The sequence below is a fragment of the Salvelinus alpinus genome, chromosome 25 (genome assembly GCF_045679555.1).
Source record: "Salvelinus alpinus chromosome 25, SLU_Salpinus.1, whole genome shotgun sequence".
NCBI lineage: Eukaryota > Metazoa > Chordata > Actinopteri > Salmoniformes > Salmonidae > Salvelinus > Salvelinus alpinus.
This window is the reverse complement of record NC_092110.1, coordinates 34,279,647-34,290,603: the sequence shown is the minus strand read 5'-3', so window position 1 is coordinate 34,290,603 and position 10,957 is coordinate 34,279,647. Positions and strand designations below refer to the sequence as shown.

The window sequence follows — 10,957 nt, the reverse complement described above, 5'->3', positions numbered from 1 at the left end:
TCAGAGTTAATTAAAATAATGAATTAATTGAAGTTCCTGTAAATTCCATAGAGAAAGAAACCCACACTATATATAGGGTAGGCCACCAACAAAAAAATAGACAATGGAGCAAATGCATCCCTTTTAGTATCACTTGATCTATGCTGCTCAAGCAAAAGCATTCCATGAAATCATTACTCAAGCTAGAGCCGAGGGCATCCTGTCGGGCTGTATCACCGCCTGGTACGGCAACTGCACCGCCCTCAACCGCAAGGGTGGTGCGGTCTGCACAACGTATCACCGGGGGTAAACTACCTGCCCTCCATGACAACTACAGAACCCGATGTCACAGCAAGAACAAAAAGATCATCAAGGACAACAACCACCCAAGCCGCTGCCTGTTCACACCACTACCATCCAGAAGGTTAGGTCAGTACAGGTGCATCAAAGCTTGGACCGAGAGACTGAAAAACAGCTTCTGTCTCAAGGCCATCAGACTGCTAAACAGCAATCACTAACTCAGAGAGGCTGCTGCCTACTTTGAGACCCAATCACTGGCCACTTTAAATAATGCCACTTTAAATAATGCCACTTTAATAATGTTTACATATCTTACATTACTCATATCACATGTATATACTGTATTTTATACCATCTATTGCACCTCGGCCATCGCTCATCCATATATTTATATGTACACATTCTCATTCACCCCTTTCGATTTGTGTTTATTAGGCAGTTGGGGAATTGTTAGATTGCTTGCTAGATATTACTGCACTGTCGGAACTAAAAGCAAAAGCATTTCGCTACACTCGCATTAACATCTGCTAACCATGTGTATGTGACCAATAACATTTGATTTGATTTGAAATGACGTCACTGTAAGGAACACCATTGGCAGGAAGAGAAAGGAAAAAGGAAGGAACAGTCAGTCAGGTAAAGGTGTTAGCGGTAGGCAGCGCCCTGTTTGTCTATTTACTTTACGCTGCCTATTTTGGATATCCCTCAAACGAATCTGGAAATAAAGATAAAGATTTTATTTTTCGTTAAAACGGGTAAGTAAGCTAGTTTGCAATGATTTACTTTCTAACTTATCAGAGTGAAGAATGGGGGGGTTCATTGTCTCTTGAACAAACGTAGGCGACAGGCACGCGGAAATATAAAAAAAGATTCTTAAATTCTGCCAGTGGAGAATGCCTTGTTTGCCAAATGCTAGTCACTAATGTGATACCACACTCGGAATACTAACCTGTATTTCAGTTAACAAAATAAGAAATGCTCTCATTTTACCTCAATCGTCCCTTTTGAAAAGACTAGTATTCATAAATGCAATCATTCAGTTGTCCATACACCATTTCTCCACACTATAAGTAAAACAAAAATACAGTTGACATAAACATAACAATGCTCATTATTTCTAGCAGCTGTTTGAGGCAAATCATCATACTGTGACGAGAAGGTTCTAGCTAGTAGTGTATCCCTCTGTCCTGTGACTCTTTTTGGGTGTAGTTGTCCAGTTTATCAGGTCCCAGGCTCCCATAACTTATTTTTTTATTTATTTACAAGTTTATTACAATTTGCTTTATGCGCCATCTGTACCTGATATAGCGGATCTAGTCTCACGTGAGGAAGTAAGCCGTCTGGTGCAAGAGACTCATTGGGAGGAGGAGACTAAAGCAGACCTAGAAGTTCTGACTGAACATTTGAGCACCCCAGGATGGTCCATTTTACTTTGTGCTGTTATAATTTATGCTATGAAATTCTGCGATTTCATTGGTGCAGTTCCCCTTCATAGAAAATAGCTGGCAAAGCAATCCAAGCAATGTTCTCATGGCCGATGCGCCCTCTGAGGCGGCTCTGCCTGGCAGTCACTGAGGAGCAGAGTGAGAACTGAACAGCTTGTTTTGAACCATATTATTTTAAACAAGAAAATGTACACATTTACAAGGCTTTTTTGATGTCATGGCTTTAGAAGCTTCTGATAGGCTAATTGACATAATTTGAGTCAATTGGATGTGTACCTGTGGATGTATTTCAAGGCCTACCTTCAAAATCAGTGCCTCTTTGCTTGACATCATGGGAAAATCAAAATACATCAGCCAAGACTTAAGCACAACAAAGTCAAGGTTTTGGAGTGGCCATCACAAAGCCCTGACCTCAATCCTATAGAAAATGTGTGTGCAGAACTGAAAAAGCATGTGCGAGCAAGGAGGCCTAAAAACCTGAGTTATACCAGCTCTGTCAGGAGGAATGGGCCAAAATTCCCCTAACTTATTGTGGGAAGCTTGTGGAAGTCTACCCGAAATGTTTGACCCAAGTTAAACAATTTCACGGCAATGCTACCAAATACTAATTGAGTGTAAGAAAACTTCTGCCCCACTGGGAATGTGATGAAAGAAATAATAAATACATAATTTTCTCTACTATTATTCTGACATTTCACTTTCTTAAAATAAAGTGGTGATCCTAACTAACCTAAGACAGGGAATTTTTACAAAGATTAAATGTCAGGAATTGTGAAAAACTGAGTTTGAATGTATTTGGCTAAGTTGTATGTAAACTTTCGACTTCAACTGTGTATGTATGTATGGAACTTTTTTTTTTTTACCAATCACAAGTGGGGCACCGCCCCTAATGGGCGGGCTGCCACTGGATCCCAATCCGAAACAGTTCTGAACAGTTGTTTTGTTAGTTTTGGCCGTTTTTGGTGGGGCTGTTCGTGCACACAACACTTTTTCTCGAGGCAAGCCGAAGTTCGTAGCTGAAGTCTACACCCCTTCATTAGTCAACAGTAGGGATGCTTCAATGTTTGTCATTCAACGAGGATGACTCGTTTCATGCAAAGTTTCACTTGAGAAATACTGCACCAAGCATCTTAGTTAGATGTAACATTACACAACTAAGATCTCCTCTGCAAAAACGTGATTCTTAGATTAATTCGGACTTTTGATGAAGTGACTACGACATCTCAAGATGGACACAGTACTATTGCAACTTTTTTTCTTGTTTTTCAAGCGAAGGTCTTTTTAAGGGAGTACGTGAGCTCACTCGTTGGGTTCGCCTAGCGGAGTTTGGCTAGGTGCCAGCTGAACTTTTACAGCATTGAAGCACAAGGCTCAACTTCTCCAACGTTTTGATGCCCTGGCTACCAGCGTGAAGTGAACCCGTGAGAGTGAAGTCTTGCATCTCGCTCATCTCAATGGGAGCGTTCGACCTGATCACTTTTGTCAAGACGTTGGTCACCGCCTTTGTTTTGCATTATGGGTATAAAAATGGTCCGACTTGCAACTGCATGACCTCAACAACCATGTGATCAAAGGTCATGAACTTTCAACTGCAGCCGACTAGAGTTTTCTGCAGTTGCTCCTCACCAACTGCGACTTGAAGTCGTATCCAAAGCATTGTGGGAGACCAACTTCTGGGTTTTTGGGAAGCAAAAGGCAGAGATGGCGCCATACTGGATGGCCACCGTTTTGCAAGCGCCAACCCAACGTTACTATTTTTGTGGTTCTTTTGTAGTGTATTTTTACTTTATTTTCACAATGTATCTGCTTCCATTTCTTACAACCTACAATAACTTTTGAACATCAGATCAGCATTTACTTGCCTTAATTCCAGCTTCAACTTCGACCCATCTGCCCTGGGCTCCTTGTGTAATTCCAACCCAATTTTCGGGCTACTCAAGAGGAAATGCAGGCATTAGAGGCAAGGGTTGGGGGAGATCCTGGTGAGATTAAGGCGAAGGCATTACCGGGCCACCTCTTCCCTCCATTCTGCTGACCAATCCATTGCTATTAAGATCACTTATTTGCTACCAACGGCACCCTCGACTGCAATATTATCTCCTTATCTGAAACATGGCTCTCGGACATATTGTCACAAGCCGTACCACCCTCAGGCCCTAGAGTCTGAGAAGGGAGATATGGAAATTTGAAAGAAGGAAGAATTGGGAGTTTTGTTTTGTTGTCAAGGTACTATTCCTATTTGATTGGATCACGTTAGTTTCCCTATCACATATGGATTTTCTTTTCACCTTGTTTTGGGTTTTTAACCCGTCCAGTTGGTGGCAGCAGTACACCTTTTTTGGGGTTGTAGTCCGCCATAAAACCCACAGAAGAAGCCTGAAGGAGGAGAGATTACTAGAAACAAACTCAGTTGACCCTTTTATCTGTCTATTTAATTGTCGGAGTAAAGGACTTGCATTTCAAGTAAAATAACAACCCAATGTTTATATCCCATGACAAATGACCTAACAACAGCAAGCTTGCTGGCTAAAATGCCAAAAAATGTTTAATGATTTTCGACCGGTCCCCAAATGAATATAATTGGTTCAGAGTTAGTTTTGATATTTCAGTCTGTGTGTCCTGATCGCGTCTGGTGTGGGTGGACAAAATCAACATGCGTGCGGTGGCGCACGCACGCGAGCGGTGTGGTCAGCATGTAATCATTTTCTGTACAGTGAGCGCGTTGTCCTTCATGTGATTGAATCAAATTCTGGTTACTGACAACAACATGAAGGTTGAGAATGAAAGAAATACACTGGAGGTTGTAGTGAAGCTGACATGAAATCAATTAAATCAAATCAATAACCCTAACCCTAAAGCTGACATGAAATCATGAATCTTTGGACTCTGTTTAATCACAATCTGTTACAATTCCATGTTGCACAATCACAAATAATAATAAGGTACAAGGGCATGACGTAATGGCAACAACAGAGCATATGCTGAAAAAACACTTAAGTTCTCATTCTAGTAGCCTATGCACTCACTAACTGGTTATATTTTGAGAAGACCATCACAAAAATACAAAACAAGTCTTGTGAATGTTAGAGCTTGGGCTGGTATCTAATTTCCTTATCAGAATATGCATTCCTTGGACCATGTTGATCATGTTCGGCTTCGTGTTGGAGAAGTGGAATTTCGATTGCATCCACTTCATCGGCAATAACAAAGGCGACTACAATGTCTGCCATAGTCGCGTTTCCTAGAAACGGCAGAAGTTAACCGACTTGCTGACGGTGAATATGTACCTCCCCTGACTTTACTCGTCGACTTCCGTCTACAGTCGACTACTTTAAGTTTACCACTCAAATGCGCCTCTGCTGTGCTGCTCTTGGCAATGTTATTTTGCCGAGTCTACCTTTTCAACTTTACAGTTTTACTTATTTTGCCAAAGGTTAGGTTTATCTTAATTGGATTATAATGGTGCTGGGACAGTTGGATAAATGAAGTAAAGTTAAAAATCTGTCACATGATTGCGCGAAACACAGGGCCCTAATCCTGTCAGTGAAACTGCATAGTATTATTTAAACATTTTCCTTAGGAATTCCTGCATGGAAAAACTCTGATAGGCCTACATACACGTTTCAGGGCTAGGTCAATTCAAATTGAAGGCAGTCAATTCAGGAAGTAAACTTCAAAAACAATTCAAAATGTGAACTGCATCTATTTTCAATGACTTCTCAATAAACTGAGTAGAAGCTATAGTATTTATTTCAAACGTTTTTGAATATTACACTTAAATCACTTCCTGAATTTATTGCCTTCAATTCGAATTGACCCCTGCCCTGATCTGCTGGTTCACAGCTCCCTGAATTAAAAATATAAAGTCCCTCCCTATTGTTTTTTACTAACAGAATCATGATGAAAGAAGAGCTAGAAACGGCCAACCGGCCAGACAACACAGCCTTCACACAGCAGAGGCTCCCTGCTTGGCAGCCCATGCTGTCGGCTGGTATCGTAATCCCTGGGTTTGTGCTCATTGGCCTGGCATTCATTGGCATAGGTGTTGCCCTCTTCATCGCCTCACAGAACATCACAGTGCTGGAGGTAAGAGTATGACTGACATGGGCATAACTGGTCAAAAGTGACTCCTAGTTTCAGGATTTATGATACCTTTTTATTGTCTATTTGCATAAAATGTAATATTGGCCCGTTGTATGTTCTCAATTTAGTTATGAACTTCATCAGAGTAGTTCAAATTAGACATTGCCTGTAACTCTTTAGGTAATTGTGTGCATCTTCTACTTGAATGTTACTCTTGCGATCTGTTCAAGCTTGTTTACTAGCTCATTCGGTGTTGGCAGGATGAAGATGATGGTTTCTGGCACACAACATAATGGAGGTGTGAGTTGTGGTTTTATGTTGATAGGTGCTGATCAATATTTAATGCAATGCTTTATGTTAACGCAGAAAGATTACACCGGAGTAGAGACCACCTCAGACTGCTACAAGTGCTCCAACCCCAGCGACAAGAACTGTACGTGCAAACTGGATTTCTCCCTCTCCAATCTGTTTGAGGTAACGTGACATTCGTACCCCTTCGCTTATTTAAGTTATCACAGTAATGTGAGGTCTGCTCATTACATGTAGTACAGAGCTGGTTCTAACTTACTTTTTGTTCTTCAGGGTCCTGTGTTTTTCTACTATGGTCTGTCCAACTACTTTCAGAGCCAACGCTCATATGGGGCTTCAAAAGATGAATACCAGCTCTCAGGGGATCTGGAGTACTTTAAGGTGGGAAGAGATGTGAATGTGTGACAAATGATCTATGAACAGCCTCAAATGTTGTGACTGACGACCTATCACCAACTGTTTTCCCCTCTTTGTTGCAGACACCTATTTCTGCATGCTCTCCCTATCAGTATGATGCCAACCAAAAGCCAATTGTGCCCTGTGGATCATTAGCAAACAGCATGTTCAATGGTACAAGCCCATAATTCATTAATCAGAACCGTTTTGTTACCACGCTGCACTTGGAGTAAATGTTCTGTTCAATGTTGTCCAGTAATTAAATCTCTGCATTGTTTTTTTTAAAGACACCTTTAAGCTCTATCAGATCGTGAACGGTACCAAGAAGCTTGTTCCCTTTGATGGAAAAGGAATAGCATGGTGGACTGACTACAACATCAAATACAGGAACCCCTCTGTTACGCCTCTAAAGAGCGCATTCAATGGTAATGAGCTCAATCCAGAGACCATGACATAAATGTATACAGTGACATCCTAACTTGAGATGCCTGATCAATAATACCCTACATCCACATGTCTTAACACACTGACCTAGGAGTTTTTAAACTTTGTTTCCTTTGTTTCCATGCTATACAAATAAAGGCATTTATAATTCATTATATGAAGAGTGCCTCGGTCCTCCTTTCTTTTTGATGACCTATTTATCCCTTTTACCAAAGAGCACCTTCTGTCTACCAAGACCGACTATTGTGTACCTTAGCACCTTCTGTCTACAAAAACGTACTATTGTGTACCTTAACACCTTCTGTCTACCAAAAACCAACTATTGTGTACCTTAGCAGCTTCTGTCTACAAAAACATACTATTGTGTACCTTAGCAACGCTTCCCTTCCTGCATTTTTTTTCTACACTGATCTAGAAGTTGGACGTTACATTGACTTTAATTTGCTTTCCTCACGTAGGTACTGTGAAGCCATCCTTTTGGTCCAAGCCGGCCTATGAGCTGGACACCTCTGATCCATCCAACAACGGCTTCGTGAACCAGGACTTCCTGGTGTGGATGAGAAGGGCTGCCCTGCCAGACTTCAGGAAGCTGTATCGACGAATCACAGAGGGTGACTACGCCAGGGGCCTACCTGCAGGGAACTACTCCCTTGAAATCGCCTACAGTATCTTTCACTATAAAATGTATAGGTCTATGGAAATGTCTAAGTCAGTGGGCATGTGTGAAAGGGTGCAGTCTTAAGTCCTTATGAAGCGTTTGTTTTGCCTGAAGACAGAAGAACTGAGCAGTTCTGTAATTACATATGGAATGACAGATGATTCAAACATTACAATGTCATATTACGTAATTCAATGAGCACTCCTGTAAATTGATGAGCGCTTATTTAATTCTAATACAATTGGCATTTCCACTCACTCATTCATCAGAGTGAGTGGAAATGAGAACATAAACTGCATGTTGATGCTATTACTCCAGCTAAATGCAAGCAACTGTAATAATAATATGTTTTGTTACTCCGCTCGGAGTGAGTTGTATTTCCCTCCCATGGGGCTAGTGTCTCGTGTTACAACAGTTTGTTGCTCAATGGTTTACACCTGCATTTCAGCTCAACTGGTCTTACCAGTTGGGTGGGACTCTGCTTTTCAAACAGAGGAGAATGGCAGACAATAATACCATGACGTGGTAGTTTTTGGGCCTTGGAAAAAAGCATATGCTAGGGAAAGAGTCAATCTTTCTATAGAAATATTACCAACGGTGTCTAATTTGTATGGTCACTCTCAAATGGCACTTTTCTATGTCCTGTTCGACCTTAACACACTCCTTCTCCAGACTATCCCGTGTTGAGCTTTGGTGGGAGGAAGAAGGTGGTCTTCAGCAACGTGTCCTGGATGGGCGGAAAGAACCAGTTCCTGGGCATCGCTTACCTGGTGGTTGGATCTTTGTGTGTTGTCATGTCGATGGTTATGCTCATTGTGTACGCCAAGTTCAAGTTCCCTGAGGATGATTAATGTTCGGGCTCCATTTTCGGATGTTGTTGGAAGGTTACTTCTATGGATGTGTTCTTCGAGTCCAGTTTCTGACCTGACCTTTTAGAGGTCAGTCATTAGCTGGGTAAATGTAATCACTTTAAATTACTTGATTATACTGCCATGTCTGTCCAATATTGAATCTCGTTGAGAGAATTATGATTTACTGGGAGAGTTGATAGAGGGCTCTTTGCATACATAGTTCATTAAGGGTTTTAGTTAAGAGGTGAGTGAGGTCAAGTTGGACATTTTAAAGTTTTAAAAGCTATGTAATTTGATACTCTGGGAAAAGCTGCATTTGAATCTTCTTGTATAGTTTAAGAACTTAGGATGAAAAAGCCATTCATAAAAATGTATTTTTGTTGCGTTACGTCACATTGGTAACTGCAGCTTTTAACATTGGTCAGAAAAGCCCAATCTGTTCATACTGTTTGTTATAGATTTCTGAAAACTAGAGGCTAATTTACAAACGTGGAGGGATTGTTATTTTTAGACAGGACATGTAAGCCATAGAATTGTATTGCCATTTGTTATTGGATAAAATTTCAGAATTTATGTATCTGAAATGTTTTGCTGTAACCTTTTCTAATGGGAATATATCTCAGGGTTGTATATACTGCACATAACTGAACATTCTCTTTTAAAAAAAACGTTTTTATTGCAGTATGTTTCTTGTAATTGAATTTAGAAAATTCCTTGGTGAATTTTTTTATTTGTTTTCTCTGAAATAATAAATGCACAACTTGAGGAATGAACTGATAGCTCTCTGCCATCCCTTTGTTGAGTTGATATGGAATTAAGGTTGCATCATCAATGATTGTCAAAGAAATCTCTCACAGTTCCATGGCATTGTCACAATTACAGCTCTGAGCGGAATGTTGCCAAAGATTCTATGCTCAGTTTGATACATTATACATGTCTAATGCCTGTCTCAGCTTCACTGTGTATGGTTTAATCTGGTAAAGATGGTCTTTTCTATATGGCCATTTTCCAGTCCCCCACCCCCCAAAAATTCAATTTTCCCCAGCCTTCCGGCATGGGCAACGGTTGGATTAGATATAACTCCAGAGGAATTTGCTGCATTTTTCCGACCCAGTGCCAGTGGGATTAGCCAAGTTTTCAGTGCAATAGAACCTGTGCTCCCGTACCTGCTGGTGATCTTCTTGCCATTTTTTGCCTTTAATATTCTTTACAAAATATACAAGAGGAAGCTGATCAAGACATTACTGGTATGTAACATTATCATCCACTTTCACATCAGGGCAACATTTTAGATTTTTTGAGAAGCATCACTAGATATGTAAAATCTGCTTCTTCTATATTGGTGCTTGTCCAGGTTTAGTCTCAAAAAAGCTGGTTGTAAACAGACATTTCTGCCCCAAAACATTGAGGAATACTAAGGATTTAACTTATCAAAATGGTGGTAAAAAAAAAGTTAGAAGAATCCAGGAGGGGAGAATCTCTGAAATGTGTTTTTCCTGCAGAAGTCGGAAATGCTTAACACATCTGCCATGCTGTCAGAGCATCTCCAACAGCTGAAGGGCGTGGAGGTGAGGCTGCTAGCCCTGGAGAAGAAGCTTCAGGTGGTGGATGAGGAACGTAGGAGATGGGGGAAAGCACCTCGAAATAACAGGGGCCGAAAACTGACCCGCTGTGACGCTGTGGAGTCTTCCTCATGTTGCTGCTCATCAGGAGAGAGTGAAGACGAGGGCAACCAATCAGGAGCTTTGACAACCAGAACCGCGGAGCGCTGACAACCAGCACTCGGGAGCGCTGACAACGAGACAGGACTTGGAGCCTGTTCTGTTCTTGAACCTAAAATATAACTCAGTTCTGAACAAAATGTTGCCTTGTGTGTTGATACACCTCTCTCTGTACTGTGTTTGTTTTAAGAAAACTATTAGAGGGTTAGAATAATTAGAAAATGGTATAATTCATTATTTAAAATGCATTGTGCTTGTTACACTTGTTTTGATGAGCACACCAGGGTGCTATTTTCACAAATGATTCATTTCCAAAGTTGGTATAGTTGTGACTTGGCTGTCATGATGCAATCACGGCACAGATGATGTAATAATGGGGCTGCTGAGCTATTCTGAGGTTGCACTGGCTCAGGTCCTCATTTGTTACTCAGACACGATTGGATACACATCTCTGGCCTCCAAAGATAAGAACCCAGAGCTGTTTTTTGAGCTACTTCATTATCTGAAGATGGTCTGTGTTGGTATTGGCGTGGAGCACTGCAAACACCCAACCTGGTCAAGGGTTGGGATGGAGATCACACCCGATGAACTGAGAAAGGTAGTGGAGAGCAAGGAGTATGACACCTCCTTCTTGGACATGTCCCTGCACAACGTCGGCTGCATGATCTTGGCTCTCTGCATGGCCGTTCTGGTCATCTCCATGATTTACCTGTGGATCAGCAGGAAGAAGAGCCCTGGACAGGTTGGTGAATAGTTATTCTTAGTCAATTT

General features: G+C 41.2%; 1 protein-coding gene across 2 annotated transcripts; it reads left to right on the top strand.

Moving 5' to 3' along the window:
* The first annotated feature begins 159 nt into the window (after nucleotides 1–159).
* Nucleotides 160–9,238, top strand: tmem30b (transmembrane protein 30B). 2 transcript variants are annotated; one of them, XM_071366596.1, is made up of 8 exons: nucleotides 160–408; nucleotides 5,618–5,810; nucleotides 6,174–6,281; nucleotides 6,390–6,497; nucleotides 6,596–6,686; nucleotides 6,800–6,937; nucleotides 7,415–7,621; nucleotides 8,287–9,238. In XM_071366596.1, the coding sequence occupies exons 1-8, from the start codon at nucleotides 323–325 to the stop codon at nucleotides 8,463–8,465; spliced, it is 1,110 nt and encodes a 369-aa protein (XP_071222697.1). In that variant the 5' UTR covers nucleotides 160–322; the 3' UTR covers nucleotides 8,466–9,238. The 2 variants fall into 2 exon arrangements, with proteins under 2 accessions (XP_071222697.1, XP_071222698.1); XM_071366597.1 differs by lacking the exon at nucleotides 160–408 and adding an exon at nucleotides 837–1,034.
* Nucleotides 9,239–10,957: the final 1,719 nt, after the last annotated feature.

What these genes read in the sequence shown, in the direction of transcription:
- tmem30b (XM_071366596.1), top strand. Translation starts at nt 323, where the DNA reads ATGTCACAGCAAGAACAAAAAGATCATCAAGGACAACAACCACCCAAG. An exon ending in AGCAAACAGCATGTTCAATG is followed by an intron (nt 6,687 to 6,799) that starts GTACAAGCCCAT and finishes TTTTTTTTAAAG; the next exon opens with ACACCTTTAAGCTCTATCAG. An exon ending in CTCCCTTGAAATCGCCTACA is followed by an intron (nt 7,622 to 8,286) that starts GTATCTTTCACT and finishes CTCCTTCTCCAG; the next exon opens with ACTATCCCGTGTTGAGCTTT.